Source organism: Myotis nattereri (genome assembly GCF_964212035.1).
Source record: "Myotis nattereri genome assembly, chromosome: 9".
NCBI lineage: Eukaryota > Metazoa > Chordata > Mammalia > Chiroptera > Vespertilionidae > Myotis > Myotis nattereri.
Genome location: NC_138084.1, coordinates 18401452 through 18427609, shown reverse-complemented (window position 1 = coordinate 18427609; position 26158 = coordinate 18401452). Strand labels below are relative to the sequence as shown.

The 26158-nt window shown below is 36.0% G+C and overlaps 2 protein-coding genes across 2 annotated transcripts; both read right to left on the bottom strand.

The window, feature by feature from the left end:
* Nucleotides 1–5007: 5007 nt before the first annotated feature.
* LOC308524762 (olfactory receptor 8K3-like) lies at nucleotides 5008–5958 on the bottom strand (the record flags this gene model as incomplete). Its single annotated transcript, XM_081099310.1, has 1 exon — nucleotides 5008–5958. The coding sequence occupies one exon, from the start codon at nucleotides 5956–5958 to the stop codon at nucleotides 5008–5010; it is 951 nt and encodes a 316-aa protein (XP_080955436.1).
* Nucleotides 5959–20652: 14694 nt separating this feature from the next.
* LOC308524761 (olfactory receptor 5T2-like) lies at nucleotides 20653–21636 on the bottom strand (the record flags this gene model as incomplete). The annotated part of the gene is given in 2 exon segments (XM_081099309.1): nucleotides 20653–20671; nucleotides 20673–21636. Coding segments are annotated over 2 exon segments (954 nt in total). The 5' UTR covers nucleotides 21608–21636.
* Nucleotides 21637–26158: the final 4522 nt, after the last annotated feature.

Below are 26158 nucleotides of genomic sequence, written 5' to 3'. Positions count from 1 at the left end.
GTGGATAGAGCGTCGGCCTGCGGACTGAAGGGTCCCAGGTTCGATTCCCGTCAAGGGCATGTACCTGGGTTGCGGGCACATCTCCAGTGGGAGATGTGCAGGAGGCAGCTGATCGATGTTTCTCTCTCATCAATGTTTCTAACTTTCTATCTCTCTCCCTTCCTCTCTGTGAAAAATCAATAAAATATATTTAAAAAAAAAATGTCTCATGCTGTATAATTGCATTATAAGAAATATCCAGAATAAGGAGATTGACAGAGGCAGAGATCAGTACATGTGTGGCTTGTTCAGGAACACTAAATAAATTCTCAAGATCCAATAGACTTGGGGACATATTTATAAGTCCTCATTGAGAGTTTAAAAAAGTGAACACTTTTCTAAATATATGCTAGAAAATACCAGTCTCTCCATATGTGAGAAAATACCTGAGATAGTGAAACACTAACCTCTTTTTTTCACATGGATCTCTATTTATATTTAGATTGTTTTATATGATAATTAAAGATGACCTTAAATTTGTTTTTACTCAATCCTCTCAAAATATGCAACAAATACAAATGAAGAGCTTGGCATGGAACTTTACTATAAAATTGCACTAAGAGTTCAGATCAGTTAAACTATATTCCAGCTCTATCTCCCTTCCTCTATCAGGTACTGCTTTCAGTTCTAAAATAAGTGACAATAAATAAATTCTACAATGAGAGATCAATAAAATATTCATAATGTACATATTCCAACACCCAAGTCATTTTTGAGTGAGAATATAGAGAAATTTAGAAAGAGCTACTAAATAAATAGAGTGGAGCAGGCTGGCATGGTTCAGTGGTTGAACATCAACCTATGAACCAGGAGGTCACAGTTCGATTCCAGGTCAGGGCACATGCCCAGGTTTCAGGCTCAATCCCAAGTGTAGGGCATGCAGGAGGAAGCCCATCAATGATTCTCTCTCATCACTGATGTTTCTATGTCTGTCTCCCTCTCCCTTCCTTTCTGAAACTAGTAAAAATATATTTTAAAAAATAGAGTGGAAAAGAAACCTTAATTTTAGGCATAATGCATATTCCCGCTTTATAATTTTGCAAAGATTGTTCTTTTCTTAAGTCTGTATTTGTGTATATTTTAAATTTATTCCCAATTTCTGTTAGATGTGCATTTAGTTATAAAAGATACAATTTAGTGGCATTTCAAAGACCCTTCCAAGGCTTGCACTTGAGAGGGAGGGGACGTCCTCTTAGCAGACATGGTGGGATGGAGGCGCAGTGCCACTTATGCTGTAATATTTTGCTTTGGCCTCACCTCCCACTAAAAGTGATGACTTTCAAATAACATTGATCCTTTCAATGATATTTGTAAAGTTTGGATACACGTGGAAAATTTTAAACAGAGAAATGACATAGTTTATAAAAATATTGATAAAATCCTTTTAATTTAGAGGTAACTGGAAAACATTATGAATTTACCTTACTATTTGAGGTTAATAACTCTGAAACACATGCAATTAACTACAAATAACAATATATTGTTTGACATCTTGATTAAGGGTCCAGTTTAAAACAAATCTTTAGATCTTGGAGGTGGAGACTCTTAATGCTCCCTTGCTCCTCTGAGGTCTCATATTTACTGCATCAACATAAATGTCTAGCTTTCCTCAAAAGTCACAATAAAGTGGCTTTTGGAACTTCATTTATTAAAGCAGGTTGTTAAAGCTATGGCTAAATCACTGATTTGCAGTATTAAAGACTAACGGTTAAATGGGAGATGGGCCATGAAGAGTCCCTGGACCTCAGAACAGGTCACTGAAGCAGATACAGTTTACTCACCTCTAAGGAGGACTCTCACTGTGCTTCCCATGATGTGTTCCTGAGATAACCCAATAAGAAGAATTTATGGGTTTCTTTGGTCCTTGGAGATCCTCCCTGGGGGGAAAGGATACGATTTGTTAATTGTGCTTAAAGTATTTGAAAACTTCAAACAAAGCCGATGGGATGTCTGCTAATTGGGCAGGACATCTTTCTAGTCCCACACAAATACAGTTATGTTAGGTACCTTTCCTTGGTTTCTCTTGGTTATTGTTTCTTTAGGAGAAGCATTTTAGTTTTTTTTGCAAGCCTTAATTGTCTCCTCTAAAAGGAGTGTCAGCTTATGATTTTACCATTGAGGACACAATGGAGAAATGTTTGCACAATGTTTTACATTGATATCAAATTCATAAGGGAAAATAGATATGTGTAGCTATTTTCCCCTTATTTGTGGTGTATTTAACTTATTAAAGAATAATAGACATATTAATAAATACACACATCATAAATGAATATTTATAAAATTAACACAACTGTGTAGTCAGAATCCAGATTAAGCAGCAATTACAACCACTAAAATAAATAAAATGTTATCAGAACTCAAAAAGAATCCTTCATTCTCCTTTCTTTATGCACTATTCCCGTACACAAGCACAGTTCTGACTTCTAAGAGCATAATTATTTTCACCTATGTTTGTTATTTTACATAGAAGAAATCATATACATTGTTTTTTTGTGTACCCGGGCCCTTTCATTTGATATATTGTCATAGGTATTTCTAGAGTGCTCATCCTTATCTTTATGTATAGTTCCATTTCATCACAAATTATTTATCCATTATTCTATTTTTGGTTCCAATTTCAAGGTTTTATGATTCGCGTGATATTATCAACATTGTATTCCATTTTATGCTTGGAAAATAAAACTTATTCCACGTCTTAGGGATTTATAAAATGTTAAATTTGGATTAATTATAGATAATCTCATATTATTTATAAAAATATTGCCCTGATATGTACAATCTCCTGATAATTGTAATTAAAATAAATCAAGAATAAAGTTTTTTGCGTAGTCGCAACTTTAAAGCTACTTTTTCCAACCCTAGTAAATGTACCACCCCTTCTACTCTTGATAAGCATTTAACACCCATGATGACCACATCTGCCAAACACATTATCCTCCAGAGGACATAATTACTCAAGAACGGAATGGCTACTTCATAGAGAATACACATGCTAAAATTTAGTCATTTCTGCCCTTAGATTTTCAAAGTTTGTATAACAATGTATACGTCCTCAAACAAGTAAAATAATTTTTGCTTTCCACATTGTCATCATTTTGAACTATTGTTCAAATTTTTGAATTTTAGCCATCTTGCTAGTTGTGTAGTGATTTCATAGTATAACCTTAACATATTTATCTATTGATCAATGATATTATGAAGACATTTATGAATTTTGGGCTGTTTGATAGCTTTTGTTGTGAAGCATTTGTTCAGGTGTGTTGACTACCCTGGTTCCCCTTCCCCCCACAGTACATTGACGTTCTAGATAATACTAATTTTAACAGTTAGGCAATTTGTTTTACAAATTACTGATATCAGTATTCTCTGTAGAGTATATGTGTTTCAGAAGTGTTCTCTCAGGATTTTATTTTATTTCTTCTGTGGTGTCTGTTGATATTTTGATAAATACAAATTTTTATTTTGGATATCGACCTATCTATGTATCTTTCAGTGTTATAATTTTTGTACTTTGTAAAGAAATCTTTGCTTATTCCAAGTCATGAAGATATTCTTCTTTTTCAAGAAACTTTGTGCTTTTAGCTTTCACATTTATATTCATAATTAATTTTAAATTTGATGCAAGTAAAGACTAGGATTCATGTTTTACACAGGAAACCTAAATGAGCTAGGTCAGTTTACTAAGAAACCCTACTCTCCTTAATATATAGAAGTGCATCTTATATTTGAATAAAGTCAAATCACTTATGTGAGTCATTTATTGGACAAATTATTTTCATTTATTTTATTGGTCTTTCTACTTGCACTGATGGCTCTGTTTTTTAAATATGATTTTGGTGAGAGAGGCAGGTTTGGAGGGAGTGAGGGGAGGCAAGAGGGAGGGAGGAAGGAAGACAGAGAGAGGGGCATCCAAGGGAGAGAGATATATCATTAATAGATGGGTTGCCTCTATTAATAGATGGGTTGCCTCTATTGTACTTGAACCAGGGATCAAACCCTCAATCTCAGCATGTGCCCTGACTTGGAATTAATCCTGTGATCTTTCAGTGACCAAGCTACCAAGGCCAGAACCTGTTGTAAGCACTTTATATTCTTCCTTCTTTTAAGATATTGTCCTGACTAACCTAGATGTTTTGCATTTACACATAAATTTGATATGAACTTAAGTATTAAAAATACTATTGGTATTTTAATTGTTAGTGCATTAAATCTTTAGAAAAATGTAGGGAGCATTGATCTCATCACATTTGTTATTTCCAATCAATGGACATGGAATATTGCTACATTTATGTCTCCGTTAATAACTCAGTAATTATTTTGTAGCTTCTAGCAATGAAGTGATGCAAATAATTCACTAATATGTTCTTTAAGAATTTTATAATTTTTTTGGTGTGTAATCCATAGTTTAAAATTTTATTTTCATCTCCTTTTTACTAGTACATAGGAAATTGATCTTTTATATGCTTGCTTACCTTATATCCACCAATCTTGGCCATATTCACTTATTGTTTCTCATGTTTAAGGTATACAATTCTTTTGGATTTTTAATGTACACAATAATGTCACTAGAAAATAATTACAATATTATTTCTACTTCCCAAGGCATATAATTGTTCACGTATGCTTTAAAAGGAATCTGAGATGCCGCCAAGCAAAAGGAACATCTGTATGTCACTATGCCAGTATGGTGGGCACCTGTATTTAAATGTTGTGTAAGATACAAGTAACAACTACTTGGCAATGTGAAACCAGTTATTGGGGTTTTGATCTCTTACAGTAAAACCTGAGGACAAATCAGAGTTGAAACCAGAGGATAATCACTACTTCAACATCTATAAGGTGAAAACAACAAAATAATATTTCTAATCTCCCATGCCTTTTACAGATCACTGCTTTCTAAGTTCTTTCCTATATCACAAACAGGTTCTACATGTAATTTATTGCTTACACATTCTATAGTAAATTTCACCTAGGGCATTTGCTCAGGTTTTTCCATATCCTATGCAGGGCACTTTTCACTTCTTTGTTTCTCAGGCTGTAGATCAAGGGGTTCAGCATGGGTATGATCAAAGTGTAAAACACAGAGGCCATTTTATCACTGTCAAAGGAATGACTGGACTTGGGCTGCACATACATGAAGAATAGAGTCGCATACAATATAACCACCACTGTCAGGTGAGATCCACAGGTGGAGAAGGCCTTGTGCCTGCCCTCTGCAGACTGCATCTTGAGGATGGCCAGGAGGATCAGTATGTAGGACACAAGGACCACCAGAAGAGATGAAACCAAATTGAACACTGAAAAGATCAGTATTATCAACTCAATGTCACGTGTGCTTGAACATGGCAGTGTCAATAAGGGAAGACTGTCACAATAGAAATGATTGATGGTATTATGGCCACAGAAAGATGAAATAAAAATCTTTATGGTGGTTATCAGAGAGAGAAAAGCACTGTGGAGATAGGGGACTGCTACCAGTGTCCAGCATACCCTTGGTGACATGATGACTGTGTAGAGCAGAGGGTTACAGATGGCCACATAGCGGTCATAGGCCATTGCTGACAGAATGAAAAGTTCACTAATGATGAACAAGATGAAGAACGCTAGCTGGGCTGCACACCAATTGTAGGGAATAGTCTTTTGTTTAGTTACAATGTTTGCCAACATTTTTGGACCCACAGCTGTTGAATAACCAAGGTCAGTGAAAGCCAGGTGTCTGAGAAAGAAGTACATGGGTGTCTGAAGCCTGGAGTCCATCTTGGTGAGGATGATCATGCCCAAGTTGCCCGCCACGGAGACTGCATAGGTGATGAGGAACACCCCAAAGAAGGTGGCCTGCAGCTCAGGGTGGTCTGTGATTCCCACTAGAATGAATTCTGTTAGCACTGTTAGGTTTTGTTGGTCCCCGCAGGCCATTACAGAACATGACTGTGGGAGTAACCATCAGAAGATCATTAGGTTTCTGGAGATATCATCTGGTAAACTCTTTTAGGCAAAGCCATTATGTGTTACCAAAATCCCAGCCTTTAGATGTAATAATTTAAAGTAAGACCCAGCCCCATCTTTAAACCTAGAACCAAATATATAAATCATTACAACCTTACTCCTATAATAGCCATTTTATTTTTTGTATCACATACTGGTTATCATTACAAGGTGTACACGATCTATAGCCTGTCACCTATGCATTTTTAGAAAAGTTTGGCCTACAGTGAGAATTCTGATATTTTTTCAAAATTGCTTTTTCATTTAAAATATATTTAGCCCAGCTGGCATGGTTTAGTGGTTGAGGGTCAACCTATTAATCAGGAGGACATGGTTGTATTCTTGGTCAGGGCACAAGCCCAGGTTGGGGGCTCAATCCCCAGTGTGGGGCATGCAGAAGGCAGCCAATCAATGATTCTCTCTCATCATTAATGTTTCTATCTCTGTCTCCCTCTCTCTTCCTCTCTGAAATCAATAAAAAAGTTAAATATATATATATATATATATATATATATATATATATATATATATGTAATTAAGTAAGCATATAAATTTTTAACAGGTATCTATAATAATAAAAGCATAGTATGCAAATTGACCAAACAGCAGAACGACCATCAGGACGACCTTCCAGAGACCACACTATGACACCCATTGGTGCCAAGCCAGCCAAGGTGGGTGCGATGCGGTTGTTCTGGGGCCGGCCATTTCCCCATGATCGCCCTGCAGAGGGAGGCCCAGGCCACCGACCAGCAGGTGAGGCAGGTGGACGAGGCCTCCCTCTGTGGGGGCAACCCAGCCAGGTGAGCAGGTCCTACCTCTTTGGGGCGATCAATCGCAGGGCTCCCAGACTGTGAGAGGGCACAGGGCGGGGCTGAGGGACCGTCCAACCCCCTGCCGAGGGCACGAGTTTCATGCACTTGGCCTCTAGTTATAATAATAAGAAATATGGCCGAAACCGGTTTGGCTCAGTGGATAGAGCGTCGGCCTGCGGACTGAAAGGTCCCAGGTTCGATTCCAGTCAAGGGCATGTACCTGGGTTGCGGGCACATCCCCAGTGGGAGATGTGCAGGAGGCACCTGATCGATGTTTCTCTCTCATCGATATTTCTAACTCTCTATCTCTCTCCCTTCCTCTCTGTAAAAAATCAATAAAATATATTTAAAAAAAATAATAATAAGTAATATAGCTTTCTGCTTCTTGACCCTGCAACTTCACTGTCAATCTCCAAAGAAAACCATTACTTACTCATTTTGTAGACTTTGTTTCTGTTCCTTATAATCCCCATATCAAAATAGTATTCTCCTTCCCATCTCTGTCTGACTTTTTGAAAATTGTATTCTTATTCCACTATGCTTTTATGCATTTTAAACATTATTAAATGGTTTTTACAATGATAGAAAATAATTTTGTCACCTTGGAGAAGTGCCCAACATGTTCACTTTAACGCACATAAATAATTTTTAATTTTTTTGAGAAAAGTACATCTAAAATGTCAGCAATTATGTGCTGATTTTTGGAGTTTCTGATATTTTCCCTTGTTCCACACCAAATAAGCCCTGCATCTATGGTTTATTTAACCTGAGAAAAAACAAATATCAGGCATTCCTGCACTCACTTTGGCCTTAGAACTAATATCTCTGAAATGATAGATTTAATATTGTAGTTATATTTTCTTGCATATTTAAGACAAGTAAAAATATTATTAGTGCACATTTGGTGATATTCTACCTCAAGTTGTCTAGTAAATACCATTAATATAATTATCCACAAAAAGAACCATCATTCTAGAGAATGCTATCTCAAATGCCTCAGGAGCTGGCAGGCAATATCATTGCATGAAGTATAAGGGTTGACAGGGAACAGGGGGAAATAGTTATTGCATGAATATTTTTAAGTATTCAAATTTTACTTCTTTAGATGTATGTTGACAGGATAAATAATTATTTGATCCTAATAAAACCATGTGGACATGGCATTGAAAGGTGTGGAGTATGTTTTTATATTTTAATTTGAGTATTACTCTTATTCATTTCATCTTCCATCAAGTATACAACAAATGTTTTGATTTAACACATTTTAATAGAAAGATTACATTTTTCTCTACCTATATTTTTCCAAGTTCTTTTACCTTCAGATTGTTTTTAAGACAGATGCTTCCAAACTTTCATGGAAAAAATATCATCTAAATTTTGTGCAAGCTCTTCCAGAGTCTAAAAAATGAGCACTACACTGCAACTCATCCAGGAGTCCAGCAAAGCCCTGGTTTAAAAAATAAAGAGTAAACAGCAAGATATCCATGACTACCATTCTATTTTCAGAGATGTAAATATCCTAAGTAGTATTAACATATCGTTGACATCAACTCTAAAAATGTACAACAATACAGGTCACCATAATCAAGTCAGGTTGATCCCAAATTTGACTGAATGGTTGAGTTTAGGAAGATCTATAAAAATTATTTACCACATTATTAGATAGATTTAGAAAAATATGAACATGTGAATGAATAAATAGTAATGTTTAGAATGGTAAACAATAAAATTAAGACTAAAAATAGAAAGACCATGACTTGATATCTTATGAAAAATAGATTGAATCTGCTCTTAAAAGGATAAAACTTAAAACTTTATTATTGAGACATATTATGGAAGTCCTATATACACGAATAGAAATACTATGTTCTTGGCTTGAACCACTCAGTGTTATAAAATATCGTTTGTATTCAAATTAGTCAATTTGCTCCATAGTCTTCAATCAGAATCTCACTAGGAGATTTTGGAGAATTTGACACATTTAAAATGTATTTATAAAATGTAAATTAGAAAGAATAAGTATTATAGTTCTGAAAAAATCTACACTGGCTGATATTAAAACTTATAAAATTAGACTTGTTGAGGCAATGTGAATTGGCACAACAATGGACAAATAAAATATACTAATGGATCAAAATAGGGGGAGAAATATGATTGTATACTGCTGTGGTGTGAGGACAGTGAGACAAAAATGGTCTTTTCAATAAATTGAGCTGGATAAAATGATCATCTCTATAGAAGATGATGAAATTGGATGCTTAGTTCATCCAAATAAAAATTAGTTCTATACTGGTCAAGAACTTAATGTCAAAAGAAAATGTTTAAGCTCTTGAATTCTTAAAAACTAGAAGTTCTAAATGTCCAAAAAGGTACAATCAAGAATATCAGAATAGCCGAAACCGGTTTGGCTCAGTGGATAGAGAGTCGGCCTGCGGACTGAAGGGTCCCAGGTTCGATTCCGGTCAAGGGCATGTACCTGGGTTGCGGGCATATCCCCAGTGGGAGATGTGCAGGAGGCAGCTGATCGATGTTTCTCTCTCATTGATGTTTCTAACTCTCTATCTCTCTCCCTTTCTCTCTGTAAAAAATCAATAAAATATATTTAAAAAAAAAGAATATCAGAATAGACATTCATGATTAATTTGGCCGATTAAATCAGCCTCACAAAACTTACTCTACCCAAAAATTTATTCATAATATTAACAAAATATTTACCAAAAAAGTAAAAATAAACATTCATTAGCAGTAATAGAACAAGGAAAATGGCAAAGTCTAATGCCTTAAACAACAAAAAGTTATACCCAAAGAAAGGAAGATTCCACAGCAGTTTGTATAGTTTGACAAACCCCTTCAGGCCAACATCTACCTCATTTTACAAATACCTGGAGTTCTGAAACTCAACTGAGTTGATATTTTTATCTGACCCGTCCCTGCCAATCCTGCTCAAGCCTTGATTGAAAAAACAAAAACAAAAAAACAACAACAAAAAAACCACAAACAGAGAAACTGAGCAACAAGCCTGACTTTTTCCTGATGGAAGCACAGTCTTCAAGTTGCACCAGGACTTTGGGAATGGAGCTGAAACCCAAGGATGTCTACTTTTGCAAACACAGACACCCGATCTGAACTATTCTATAAAAATGTGCAAATGACTTCAACTGTGTTTAACTGGGTTAGTCAAATTGTGAACATTGTATTACTACCATTCAAAAATGGGAGAGAAAGTAAAAAGGGAAGTTACAAAAAGGGAAGAATTTTGAATAGTTTTAAATATATGTCAGGCTCAGCAGACCTTGGATAAGTTAACATCAGCAGAAACATGCACACATATTATTTTAAAATTATAAGAGAGGATGAGCACCATACTTTTCTCACCCAACAGAACTAATAAAGCCACAGACTTTATACACATTTCCACTCCTTATTGTGTAAACAACACTGCATTTTCTTAATAAGGAAACACAAACTGCAATTACAAGCCATTTGTAAGGAATGTCAAGTCCATATAAATTTTTTCTAATTACACTTTTCGAATCTGACAAAATGTGCTGCTTGACAAATCTGACTTAGAAGATAACAACATTTTTTTGTAACTTAAGATGGACAGTATTATACTCACCAGATGTGGGATTCAATTTCCAAACCACTATTATGTGGTTTGTCATAGTTGTTGAAGATGGAAATAAAACTGTAAAACTCTTTTTTTAAAATACATTTTTTATTGATTAAGATATTACATATGTGTCCTTATCCCCACGTTACCCCCTACCCTCCCCCCACCCCGCTCATGCCCTCACCCCCTCGTTGACCGTGTCCATTGGTTAGGCCTATATGCTTGCATATAAGTCCTTTGGTTGATCTTTCCCCCTTACCCCCACCCTCCCCTACCTTCCCTCCAAGGCCCAACAGGCCAATCAATGCCTCTCCGTCTCTGGATCAGTCCTTGTTCGTCAGTTTTTGTTGTTCATTATATTCCACAAATGAGTGAGATCATGCGGTCTTTATCTGCTCTCCAGTTCCATCCATGCTGTGGCAAATGGTAAGAGTTCCTTTTTCTTCTTCCTCTTCTTTTTTTTTTTTTTAATTTTCTTTAAAAATATATTTTATTGATTTTTTACAGAGAGGAAGGGAGAGGGATAGAGAGCTAGAAACATTGATGAGAGAGAAACATCTATCAGCTGCCTCCTGCACATCTCCCACTGGGGATGTGCCCGCAACCCAGGTACATGCCCTTGACCGGAATCGAACCTGGGACCTTTCAGTCTGCAGGCCGACGCTCTATCCACTGAGCCAAACCGGTTTTGGCTCTTCTTCCTCTTCTTAAAGAATACCTTTCAGCATTTCATATAATGCTGGTTTGGTGGTGATGAACTCCTTTAGCTTTTCCTTATCTGGAAGCTCTTTATCTGACCTTCTATTCTGAATGATAGCTTTGCTGGATAAAGTAATCTTGGTTGTAGGTTCTTGCTATTCATCACTTTGAATATTTCTTGCCACTCCCTTCTGGCCTGCATGGTTTCTGTTGAGAAATCAGCTGACAGTCATATGGGTACTCCCTTGTAGGTAACTGACTGTCTTTCTCTTGCTGCTTTTAAGATTCTCTCTTTGTCTTTTGCTCTTGGCATTTTAATTATGATGTTTCTTGGTGTGGTCCTCTTTGGATTCCTTTTGTTTGGGGTTCTCTGCGCTTCCTGGACTTGTAAGTCTATTTCTTTCACCAGGTAGGGGAAGTTTTCTGTCATTATTTCTTCAAATAGGTTTTCAATATCTTGCCCTCTCTCTTCTTCTGGTATCCCTATAATTCGGATGTTGGTACGCTTGAAGTTATCCCAGAGGCTCCTTACACTATCTTCATATTTTTGGAATCTTTTTTTCTTTTTTCTTTTTCGGTTGGGTATTTTTTGTTTCTTTGTATTTCAAATTATATCCCATTATGCTAGATTCTCAAACGTGTTGGCAAAATTCTATGACCTGGGTGCTGTACTTGTGCCATATAACTGGGACCTGTGGAGGTATGGGGAGGCCTCCTATCCTTTTCTGTCCACCCTTCAAAAAATAATTTTTCCTATTCTTATAATTTTCCTATTTTCTATTCACTTGTAATTTGTGTAATTTGTAACATAAAGAACAACAGATCAAGAAGAAAACTTCCCTTAATGCATATAGGTATATTACAAGAGAGGAAAAGAATAAAAGCATAGCCAAGGACTCTGAAGTGTTTAAGGAGTGCTAAGGTCACCAATACTGATAATAGGATACTTAAAATATTAGTATTCAAGGCATATACACTAATTTAGTAGCCATAACTCTGACCTGACCATCAGCATCTTTGCTTAGACAACATCCTAGGTGAAACTTTGAAAAAAAAGTATTTGTTCTTTCTTCAGAAAAGAGCAAGCATTTTTTGGTTTAGAAAATGTTTTTGGTTTTGAATCCCAGTATAAATATAGAAGTCATAACAAACAGAAATGAGGACCCTTACTACTCTCAAAGAACATAAAACAGTGGCAAAAACATATCATTACTCCACACAACATAGTTATAAAAAGAGCTTATTGATATGTATGCAATAAAGCACTGAGTCTGGCCTTGGTGATTATACTCAGATCTAAAATTTAAATTAAAGACAGGAATAAAAAGTCATCGCTGGAATTAATCTGGCAATCAGAGAATAAGTGCCATCTACTCACCTCCAATGGGGAATGGGTTCTCATTCCCCCAACTGGTTACAAACCTCACTGAAGTCGGAAGGATTTATGATTGCCTCTCTCCTCTGAGACACTCACCTGGGAGTTTGCATTTTCTTGGTTATCCCCAAAGCATCAGAGAACAGGAAATTATGCATGGTCGTTGTTAATTATCCAGAGTACCTTTGATAATTTTATGGAGTAATTTATTTTTACCTACAATTTACCTGCTTTCCTTTGTTATTATCTTTTTTTTACTGCATCTACTCAAACATCTGGATATAAATGTGTTATAAATTACTTTAATATTCAGTATTTTCCACAATGAATTCTTCTCAGTTTTATGTCTGAGGATGGAGACAAAACTCTTTAAATGTGTCCTGTAGTGTTTTAAAAGATTCAGAACAAAACAAAAATGAAGAATATGTGTGTGACTCTTACTTTTTTTTATATAAGGGACTACATTGAGTTAATACTCTCATTTCATACTCATATTCATCATCAATTTTCATTTCCTATCTTCCACTTCCCTATTCTACACAGGAATTTCTTCTACACAAGTTGATATATGTCCTTAAAAATAATTACAGCCTTCTAAAGTAAATATAATGTACATTTTAACGTGCACATCTGTAGTTATATAACTCATTTTATACCTAAAAGTTCTCACTCGACTATATCACACACACACACACACACACACACACACACACACACACCAATATTTGGCTCACTGCTGTTTAATAAAATTATTATAATCTGGTCTAGCCTCACTTAATATATATTTGTTTCCAATAGGCATTTAGTAATTGATCAACACTTGACTTATGCATGTATTACTGCAATTCACAACTTTGTGTGTGTGGTCCTCACTGATCCATAAATGAATATCTCAGTAAAATATCTCCTGAAGTGAGTGTTTGATTTGGGAAAAATAAGCACATTTAATTTATTTAAATAAAGACAAATGTATTTCAAGATTTCAATATATATTCCACCATCAATACCCTAGATTTTCATACTCTGGACATTTATAAATAAGTACTGCTTGTACATGGTAAAGGATTTCAGTAAATCAGATTTACCTAGAGAGCTAACTAATTTTAGCTTTAAAACTAAAATTGTTTTAGTTGTCTTAATACATAATTCAAATAGTGGTTTGGATTTGAAATAGAAATATGCACTAAGCACAATCTATGTCAACTAAAAGTTCAGAGATTATAACACAGATGAATAGACACAACATTTTAATCTAGTTTTAATATTTGAATGTCCATAATTGTGATAAGATTTAAAATTTGGGATAATGCTGATGAAGTAGTTATTGAAGTGACAGAACGCTGACACCCAGTAGCAGAGATGGCCACCAGATCTTTGTCCTTTTCCTCCTGGGCACGTGGCTGGACTACTGCTCATCCTCCTTGCAGTTAGGTACAATGCAGTGGCTGGGTTCCAGCCTAACTCATGGATGTCCCAGTGCCTTCCTCTCCTTAAGTCTCCCCGTATACTTGTTCTGAGTGGCTTTTCAGAGCGATTTCTATTTTAGAGCTTGTAGTTTCCTGTTGTCGAATCATAAAACATTGGTAAAATGATGAACCATTATGAGGCAGGAAGTAAACAATGAGAAAAATGATTCCAACAGAATGAAGATGCCACCACAATCAAGGAAGTGTTGGCAGCTATTTTGATTATTTGGTGATTAAGAAGCAATATTTTGAGCATCCATAACTTAACACAAAGGTTTCCTACTTAGATAGTTCATGAATGGTTTTAAATTAATATAGTATAATCTCATGAGTCCATGTCTTTAAATAATCACATTTTATGACTGTGGAAACATTAATAACCTTTATCATTTAGTAATATATTCTATTAAATCTTTGAGCTATACCTTTTATAAAGTGTGGTTGTGTTTTACATTAGCAGCCTCTTCAGACCATTATAGCTCTAAATGCTTCTGTGATTAGAATCACTTTATAAAAGATACTACAGGCCCGGTGCATGAAATTCATGCATGGGGAGGGGGGTCCCCTCAGCCCAGCCTGCACCCTCTTCAATCTGGGACCCCTCGGAAGATGTCCGACTGCCTGGGATTGGGCCTAAACCAGCAGTCAGACATCCCTCTCACAATTCTGGACCACTGGCTCCTAATCACTCACCTGCCTGCCTGCCTGGTATTCCCTAACTGTCCCCCACGGCTGGCCTGACAACCCCTCACTGCCTCTGCATGCTGGCCTGATCACCCCTAACTGGCCTCCACTGTCGGACAGGTCACCCCCAACAACCTTCTTCCTGTGTCCTGGTCACTCCTAACTGTGCCCCCCACTCACCTGGTCACCCTTACTGGCCCCCCTGCCAGCCTGGTCACCCCAACTGTCCCCCTCTGCCAGCTAGATCCCCCCCAACTTCCCCTCTGCCAGCTTAATTACCCCCAACTGGCCCCCCTGCCAGCCTTGTCAACCCCAAATGAACCCCCCTGCTGGCCTGTCTGCCACTTACTGCCCCCTCTGCTGGCCTGGTCACCCCCAACTGCCTCCCATGCTGTCCTGGTCGCCCCATGCAGCTTGTTGTTCAGTTGTTTGGTTGTCCCTCACTAACCCCCCTGCCAGCCTGGTCGTCCCACGCAGCCTGCTTGTTCAGTCATTTGGTCATCCCTCACTAATCCCCCTGCCTGCCTGGTTGTAGTCAGTCATCTTGTGAGGGTGTGAGGGTTAATTTGCATATTACATCTTTATTATATAGGATAGACAGATAGGTAGATGACAGATGATAGATAGATAGAAAGATAGAAGATAGATAGATGATAGATAGATAGATAGATAGATAGATAGATAGATAGATAGATAGATGATAGATAGGTGATAGGTAGATATTTAGATAAAATATATATTTTAATGACTAATTTGATATTTTAGTTAACCTCAATACATATACATTTTGTGAGATGAAGTAAAGAGTTTGTTTTCACAGCTCTTTTTGTAAAAATTGCTCCAACCCAGATAATATAAAAATACCTTTATAAGTATTGAAAGAATAAAAACCAACCCTGTACAGAAGCTTGGAATAGAAGGTGACAACTGGGGGCATAATTTATGCAAGGATCTCAAGCTTTATAAAGTAATAGCTCTGTTTATAAGAAGGAAAGAAAAAATTATAGCCTTTAATTAAAACACAGGGAGAAAAGAAAGGAGGGGCAAGAAGAAGGATTAAAAGCAGTAAAGCTGGGGAATATAGACAAAAGCAAGTGGGAAATTCAGTAGTTAAGTTACTCTAAGGCAGTGGCTCTCAACCTTCCTAATGCCGTGACCCTTTAATACAGTTCCTCATGTTGTGGTGCCCCCCAATTTCATTGTTACAAATTAAACATAATTAAATCATAGTGATTAATCACAAAAACAATATGTAATTATATATGTGTTTTCTGATGGTCTTAGGCGACCTCTGTGAAAGGGTCGTTCAACCCCCAACGGGGTCACAACCCACAGGTTGAGAACTGCTGCTCTAAAACATCCTTCAATTCTGCCAGTTCTATGGTAAAAACAAAACTAAACAAAACAAAACAACATTCCTTTTTGTATTAAGGTGAAATACACTCCCCATAATGACTATTCATTATTCTGTCTAAATGCTCAAGCAGTCCAATTTACCAGTGGGAATGCTGGACACCATTTTCTAAGTCATACCACCATCACTTCCACTTAGCAATCAGTGGGCGGAGCTGAGAAAAGAGAACAGAGCAGATAACATTTTGGTCCTGGGATCTGATTTGAATTACGCAACTTTCAAGATGCTTGGTCCACACATCCAGAATTAGTCATAAGTATTTGCTTTAACCTACCTGTACACAAAGATCTGCTGAGACCTCCTCCTAAGGTTGATACAGGAAGCATGTCAAAGAGTTTTAGTCCCTGAACACCTTCATACTAAAATACATTTGTATGTAGTCCCAGTCCCTAAGCATGAGAACCAGAATTCCCAAAGTTCTAATTACCCCCCTGGAAAGACAAATTAAATGCTCAGTAATCTAGTCTCCATGCAAAAATTTCACCCAAAGAATGAAAATTGTGGAGATAGCTTAGGGACTCTCCTAGATAATCATATGAAATAACAATCACATGCAATGATTCCATTCTTTGTTTTAAATTGCACCCCTATATTTGGGAAGTGTTGCTGGCCCTTGTGATGTACAAGATTTCACTTTTCAACATATTTGTAAGAAACCCACACACATGTCTACATTTACACACATAAATATGCAGAAAAATGACAGTAGAAATACCATATTTTTATCACTCACATCATAAAATAGTTTTCTTATAAGATTCATAATTTTAAAGCAATACATAATTACATATAACCTAAATTTCCATTGATTCAACCTCTCTCATTCCCATTCCCTCCACCCATCTAGAGAAAACAACTATTAACTATTTCAACTTTTTTTCTGTTTTCCAAATGCTTTTATTTAGTTTTATTGTGGTAAAGACACTTAACAGGAGATATAACTTCTTAACAAATGCTTAAGTATACAACACAGTGATACTAACTATAGGCACACTGTTGCATATTGTGTCTCTAGAATGTAACCATCTTTCACAGCTAAAATGTTATACTTATTGAATAACAATAACCATTTTCCCCTTAACCCAGTCCCTGACAACTACCTTTCTACTCTTTGCTTTTATGTGTTTAACTATTTTATATACCTCCTATAAATGATATTATGCAGTATTTGTCTTTCTGTGACTAGCTTATTCCACTTAGTTACTTATTCTTTACCCATATTCTTTTTTAAAAATATATATATATATATATTATTGATTTTTTTTACAGAGAGGAAGGGAGAGGGATAGAGAGTTAGAAACATCGATGAGAGAGAAACATCGATTCAGCTGCCTCCTGCACACTCCCTACTGGGGATGTGCCCGCAACCAAGGTACATGCCCTTGACCAGAATCGAACCTGGGACGCTTGAGTCCACAGGCCGACGCCCTGGCCACTGAGGCAAACCAGTTAGGATCCATTTTCTTTTTTTAAAAAAAAATATGAATTTACTCTAATGTTCTTGGACACATTTTTATACCTACATGTACACATTATGTATGTATATATAGTATATATACATTGTAAATATGTATATATAATGCATATATATTATCTATAATAATAAAAGCATAATATGCTAATTAGACTAGGCGTCATTTGGGATGTGATTCCAGAGGAATCCAGTGGCCAGAGTGAAGCCTGGGTCCCAGGTACCAGAGGGAAGCCGGTGCTGGCAGCCAGGGGAAGGAAGGCCTGCTCTTGTAAGAATTTTGTGCATGGGCCTCTAGTCTATAATAATAAAAGCATAATATGCTAATTACACTGGACAGCTGAATGAACTTCTGGAGTCCTTCCAGACGACCCTCTGGACAAAGCCGGGGCTTCAAGGGCTGAGCCCCTTGCACGAATTTCATCCATCAGGCCTCTAGCAATATATAATTGCTAGTTATGTGGTTTTAAAGTTCATATAATTGGATTATTAAATTTATATAAGTGAATTTAAATTGTTTACATCATTCTGTGTTTGATATATATATATATATATTCCTTAACCATCATATTTTGAGATTTAGTAATCTTCATTGTTATGGATATGTTTTCATTGAGTAGATGGGCATTTCAATTGCTTCTAAATCTTCTCTGTAACAAACAATAATAAAGTTGACTCACAGATAGTCTCAAACTTTTCAATTTTTGTCAATGTTACATCATTTTACATTCACATTTTCTAGATCATTATCAATGTTAATTGTATTCATTAGCCTAAAGCAGTGATGGTGAACCTATGACACGCGTGTCAGAGGTGACATGCGAACTCATTTTTTTCGTTGATTTTTCTTTGTTAAATGGCATTTAAATATATAAAATAAATATCAAAAATATAAGTCTTTGTTTTACTATGGTTGCAAAGATCAAAAAATTTCTATATGTGACACGGCACCAGTTAAGTTAGGGTTTTTCAAAATGCTGAAACGCCGAGCTCAAAAGGTTCGCCATCACTGGCCTAAAGGTTGCTTTTTGAGAATTGTCCATGTGAATTCTTGGCCCATATTTCTATGCAATTTTAGCCTATTATTTAATTTAACAGATGCATAATTGTATCTATTTTCTCTTGTCTATGGCTAGTTCTTTTGCTATGTTTGAGATTATTTTTTTCATTCAGACATTTAAAATTTTAAAGGATAAAATTTACCCATCATTGTGATTTTAACTGTTTTTGAAGATGCCTTCAATGCTAAATCACACACACACACACACACACACATGCACAGAGAGAGAGAGAGAGAGAGAGAGAGAGAGAGAGAGAGAGAGTTAGTCCTTGTTCTCATTTGCTTTGTTTGGATATGTAAAGATAATGAATATCAGTGATCATGGTTTAGTTTGTCATTCATGGTGGGGTGAGCCTTTTAAAGAAGATAAGATAAATGCAAAGGCACTATGGTAGGAATATATGACAGTAAGAGATGTTCTGCACAATTGTTGAGATGTTATTTAAATATAATAAACCCAATTTATGAAATATTCTTAGGTTGGACTCTAATTCTAAGGACATTATCTTGTTAAATTAAAAAACAAGGACATTATGAACATAGGCAGGTGCCCGTCAGTAGGTGAGTGAATAAAAAATACTGTGGTACAGTATACCATGGAATCCTATGTAGCAGTAAAAAAGAAGGTGCTCTTACCCTTTGTGACAGTATGGAGGGACCTGGAAAGTAACATGCTAGGCAAAAGAAGCCAGTCAGAGGAAGACAAGTGTTGCATGATGTCACGCAGGTGTGGAATCTAATGCACAAAATAGATCCAAAGACATAGAAACATGGAACAGGCGAGGGAAGGCATAGGTGGGTGGGTGGAAAGAGATTAACCAAAGAATTTATATGCACAGACAATAGTTTGGTTAAGGCCTGGAGCAGGCGGAGGGATGGGCTTGTAGGGATCAGTGAGACAAAAAGGGGACAACTGTAATACTTTCAACAATAAAGATAAATTAAAAATAATAATATAGAATGAAATAAAATAAAACAAGGAAAAAAGATTTAATAAAATAATAATTAAAATTTAATGTAAATGTTTTTGAAAAGGAAAGAAGGGAGAACATTACAACTTTTTTTTTTATGTAGACATACATTTGCAGTGAAATGAGGTCTGCTGGAAGCTACGCTAAGCATGAGCATAGCAGAGACTCTCTTCTGTATGTTGGTTCCTGAGCCGGGACACTGACCAATGGTGGCCTGTGCAAGGACATTTCAAAGGGGAAGAGGTCAAAGACAAAGAGAGCTAAATATTGAGTCAGAACCAGGCCTATAGGTAATCCTGTAAAGATGGATTTGCCAGCCAGTGTACCTTTCTCTGAATTGTGCTTTTCTTTTGTCATTCTTGAATTTAAGTATGATCATAATAAATGTTAATGCATAGACTTTGTTTTTTGTATGATATTGACGATGGGTTTGATGTCCATGCTCTGGCTTAAAAAAATGGGGAGAAATGCACCTTCACAACAGCATAGTAATGGCACTAGGAATTCGAACACATTTTCTGTGGTCTCAGGAACATAGGCTATGATTATCTGGCTACCATTGCATGAACCTAAGGATGGAGCAGAATGCTTTGTACTGGAGTCAGATACCAATGGCTTCATGGAAAGCAGTCTGGGCTAATGTGAGCTGTGGCTTTGTTATTGATTAGGCAGTATGTGATCAAGGTAGTCAGATAAAATTGCTATAATATTATTCATAGTTGCAACTATTAGACCCTATATATTACATGGAGATAAAAAGAAACAATATACAACATTCTAAAGTAATGATTACATACATATAAGTCTGTATGTATGTGCATTTCTGTTATATCAATCAGTACAAGGATCCACAGTTGATATACATATGACAATAAAGATGTATTAAGAATCAAGTTGATAATAACTTTTTTACATGTAAAGACATCAGAGATAGAGAGTTAACTATGATCTTTATTTTAAAATATCCAGAAAAACACAAATACATTAATAAACTAAAAAAATCTTAATTATATCTTTTTTTATATTGAGGCACAGAACATTACTCTCAACTTTTAATTTAGTTTTTACTGTAAAAACACTTTTTTGATAAACCCCTTTTTCCCAAACACTCTTTTCATTGCCTCTTTCACATCTTTGTTCCTCAAACTGTAGATGATGGGATTCAGCATGGGAATCACGATGGTGTAACAGATTGACACTATCATGTCATGGTCCAAAGCGTAGCTGGAACTCGGTCTCACATACATGAAGAGGATGGTTCCATGATAAATTGACACTCCAGTTAGGTGAGAACCACAGGTAGAGAAGACTTTTCTCCTCCCTTCAGCAGAATGCATCCTCAGAATGGCCAACAGAATAAAACCATAGGAGACCAGGACAATCAGGATGGTGACTATCTCAATAGAGCCCACAAAGTAGAAGAGTAAAAGCTGGTTTGTGTGTGTGTCAGAACAAGAAATGGCAAGGAGAGGAGGGATGTCACAAAAGACATGTCTAATTTCATTGGACGCACAGAAGGATAGGCTAAAGGTGGCCACTGTGTGTATAGAAGCATGCAAAATGCCACCAACATAGGAAGCAATGATGAGTGACACATAGACTCTGGGTGACATGCTGACTGAATACAGGAGAGGGTCATAGATTGCTACATAGCGGTCATATGCCATTGCAGCCAAGAGGAAGCATTCTGTGGTTCCAAAAGTAACAGCGAGAAACATCTGTGTTGCACATCCAAGGAATGAAATGACTTTATTCTTTGACAGGAAATCTACTAACATATTTGGTGTAATTACTGAGGAAAAGCAGGCATCCACAGATGATAACACACTCAGAAAATAGTACATGGGGTTGTGAAGCCGGGAATTTTCAATGACCAACACAAGCAGCCCTAAATTTCCCATCAGAGTAAACAGGTAAATTGCTAGAAAAAGGAAGAATAAGATAATTTGCAGCTCAAGATTGTTTGTGAAGCCCTTCAATACAAACATTGTAACTTCAGTGACATTCTTCATGTTGAAGCCTCATGGAAAACAAACTTAAAGATATTTGTAAAATTACAATTCATTTGCTACAAAAAGAATAAAAAGGATTCTGACTCAATAAATATCCTCGAATTTATTTTTTGGCAATATAAAATTTCCCAGTTGCAGGTCAGACAGTGACAAGACAGTCGGTCAAGTGTCAATGCCACTCCCTGTAAAATCAAATGAAAATGATGGGTGTCCACTCACTTGGTGAATTCATATCATTTATAAAACCATCAGGACAACTTGTTAATTTACAACTGCATTCTATTAGCTGCTTTTCTATTAAATCACATTAAGACACCAAGTGACTGGTTAAAAATACAATTTTCTTTTGACATAGACCCACATAAAATAATATAACAGTGTATGGAGTATTGGAATAGAATTTCAGCATTCTATACCTTTCAGTGATGGTATAAAGTGATTTGCTATAATCTACTCACCTGTAGAATGAGAGCATTAATATTTATTCTACAATATTAGAATGAATACTAAACGACAAAATGTGTTAATAAAGTTGAATCTTGACAATTCTGTTCAATAGAGAATGTACTGAATCAGGTTGGTTCTAGAGTAGCCGTGAACATTTTATGAGCTAATCTCTAAAACTTTTCTAACTTCTTGAGTGTACCTATAAGAACAAATTAAGATTTTTTTTTAAGGATGATGGGCCACAATTGAATTAAGTCAAATTAAAAAATAAATACAAACCTTGATGAAATCTATTTTTTTTAAATGTGAACAAGGTTCACAAGAAAAAGATCAGCTTCAATTCAATTCTTGACATCAATTCAATGGCATCCCTTTTGAAGACAAATAACGTAAGATTTAGATCTGAGAGTATGTGGTTATTGCCCAGGTTCATGATTAAATGCCATGTGCAAGATTAGAATTTTCCTTCACAGTTTAGTCTTTTTTAAAATAATAATATGTTTGAATGACCAACCGGACATAATAGTATATAGCCATGCAGACTACTTAAATATATAAAGCAATAAATATATAAAGCAATTTCCTTTAAATATGTCAATTTTTGGTTACAAATTTAAGATGACTATATAATTGAACTTTTTTTATCAGATGTATTTATTTTTAAAGCATTAGCAAATATTGGGTGAAAAAAACTATTGCAACTAATCATTTAAAAATATATGTGACCAGAGCCTTAAGCCAGATACTTCATTCTTTAGCTACATTTAAATTTTGTTTTGTGATTACTAATACATACTGAGACATTATTCTATCATAGTTATGATTTTTTCCCTCTGCCACACAGAGCTCACCACGATTCCATTTGCTACGTTACTGTGGGCTTAATTTACTCGGGTCAGATAGTGAAAGACTACAATGTTAAACAATTCAGCAAAAGTTTACTCGAATCAGATATTTCTACTAGATGCCAACATAAAATTTATACTGGTTAAAGCTGAGTCCATATTGAAATAACTCAGACATAACATGAAAATGTCTTTGATTCTTGAAGAATTTAATAACACTCCATCACCTTTTAAAATCAATGCAAAACCAGTTCTAAAAATACAGTTTTAATAGAAGGTACAAATTTTAAAAATATCCTTGCCTCAGCATTGAAACACTAAGTTGGCAAAGGAGGAGAAAAATAATAACAGCCATGTATTGAACACATGCAGCAGAAATAGACTTTATGCACATTGCTTTATTTTACCTTTCCAGCAGCTCTCCACAGCTAATAAGAACCAGCGCCAAGACTCAATCCTAGGTTTCCTTTAGAGTGCGTGCACTTTCCACAATTTTACAGTTCCCTATAATACCATGGCCTCATTCTGTAACTGACCTCCCCACTTACCACTCCCACTGAAATAAAATCTGGTTCTTGATATTTATTTAGATAAAGTTTGAGCATTAAGATTAGAGAAACATTATGAAATAGCATGAACTTGAAGTGGCTTCTATATCACAAAGCTACCAAAATAATTGATTTGGCCAAAACTTTGCTTGCTTTCTACTGATGAATTTCCTGTATGTTCTTGTTTAATCTGATCTTTCTTCTTCAATGAGAAAAATAAAAGCATACACTTGATTTGAAAAAAAATCTTACTTAATTCTACAAACCTAAAATCAATAGTTAATATTTTCTTTGTTATATTTATTTTCCTAGGTGATAGGCAGCAACTAAAGGGTTTAACTGGGGACTTCATAATATTTGATCTTAACATTTTAGGTCCTACCTCATAAAATATTTTGTAAGTATCTGGCATTTTCTCTTCTTACCTGAGTCACAAGAAAAGTAGGTTTAAGTACACTACAGGTATGATTAATTTAGATTATTTATATCTGCTTACTCAACTGTTGATGAAAAATACAAGAGTTGCCCCAAGGGGAACATGCCCCAATTATCTTCTGGTTCAGAATAGCAGCATGATGATTTGCTCAATAACAAAAAGTAAATGATTGTAGAACAATTTACTACATGTTGATATTTATTAAATAATCAGTCCTCTGATTATAATGATACTTTATAATTTACAAATGATGATTTGTATTTTTCTGATTATAATGATGCTAAGTGTGTTTTGCATCTATACTTATTGTACTTGTTTTTATGGTTTAATTAAATTTATTGGGTGCCGGGAGCCGGTCCATGCTTGCTGTTTCAAGGGACCTGGCATATATGGCATACTGTTCTTAATATGTTTGCTCACCTTCTTGGCACTATGTGTTTTAACCAAGGTCTCTGAGAAAGGTTGTTTCCCCAGGTAGGGATTTTCCCCTGAAGTTAGGGAGGGAATAAAACCTCTTAACTAAGTGCCAGGTGGGTAATTAATCACTTTAACTACGAACAATCATGCTTAAGCTACATAATCTTTACTCCCTGGAATGGATATAAGAAACGCCCTAACCTTTGAAATAGAGATTGATAGGATTGGAATCAACTGGTATAAATACAGATGTAAGAGACAGACGAAGAAGACAGAACCTACACAGAACGTTCTCTAGAGACAGAAGAACTTCGCTGGAGAGAACATGGCAAAAGATCCTGGACAGAAACTGGCCTCAGAACCTAGAGACAGAACCTAGCGAGAGAACATGGCAAAAGATCCTGGACTGAACCTGACTACAGAAATTGGCAAGAGAACCTGACTAGAACCTGGTGACTGAACCTGGCTGGAGAACCTGGACAGAACCTGGCTGGAGAACCTAGCGAGGGAACATGGCTACAGAACCTGGCTGGAGAATCTGGAGAACCTAGCAAGAGAACATGGACACAGAACTGGCTGGAGATCCTAGCAGAACCTCTCTGGAGATCCAGACCAGAACTTGGCTGGAGATCCTGGCTAGAGATCCTGGCTAGGCTGCTGATCAACTGAACACTGTCTCCGTGTCATTCCTTCTTCGCCAACTCCGTCCACACCTTTGGGGACCCCTGGACCCGCTGGGGTTGGACCCTAGCAATTGGGGTGACATTGGTTAATAAGATTTTATAGGCTTCAAGTGTACAATTCTATGATGCATGATACATTGTGTGCTTACCACCCAAAGTCAAATCATCTCTGTCTCCATATATTTGGCCCACTTTACCATTTGCTATGTCCCGCCCCTCCTTCCCTCCGGTAACTGGAAAATTAAGAGTTTGAGAGAAACTGAGAAAAATCATAAACTATAATCAAAATTTCCAAAACAATCCAGTTCTAAAAATACAGTTTTAATAGAAGGTACAAAATTTAAAAATATCCTTGCCTCAACATTGAAACGCTAAGTGGCAAAGGAAGAGAAAAATAATAACAGCCATGTATTGAGCACATGCAGCAGAAACAGACTTCTATGCACATTGCTTTATTTTACCTTTCCATCAACTCTCCACAGCTAATATTCATACTAACACAAAATGACATGTAGCAAAAACTTGTAAACTTTCCTAATAATAGGATAATCAATAAGAAGATAAGACATTTAAAGAACATTAATATCGAGGGGTATCAAGTTTACTAGAAAATGCACAACAAAATAAGGATTTGATTCATCCTTTAATTTTTAATGAAGAAAAAATATATAAAGAAAAGTACTTGTATGAAGTATACAGCTTGATAAATTTCCACAATCTGACCATAATCCTATAAATAAACCTAAGACTAAGAAGTAAAATATTGACAGTAGCCAGATGCCTCCCTTATACTTTTTTCTAGTCATATCTCCCTTACAAAGGAAATCCCTATTATAAAGCAGAAATTAATTTATGTAATATCTAGTTTTTGAAGTTAGTTTATAATGGTCTTAATTATCCATAAATGAGTGAGATCATGTGGTATTTTTCTTTCTCTGACTGGCTTATTTCACTTAGCATAATGCTCTCCAGTTTCATCCATGCTGTTGAAAATGGTACGAATTCCTTCTTTTTTACAGCAGCGTAGTATTCCATTGTGTAGATGTACCACAGTTTTCTAAACCATTCATCTGCTGATGGGCACTTAGGCTGTTTCCAGATCTTAGCTATGGTAAATTGTGCTGCTATGAACATAGGGGTGCATATACACTTTCTGATTTGTGTTTCTGTTTTCT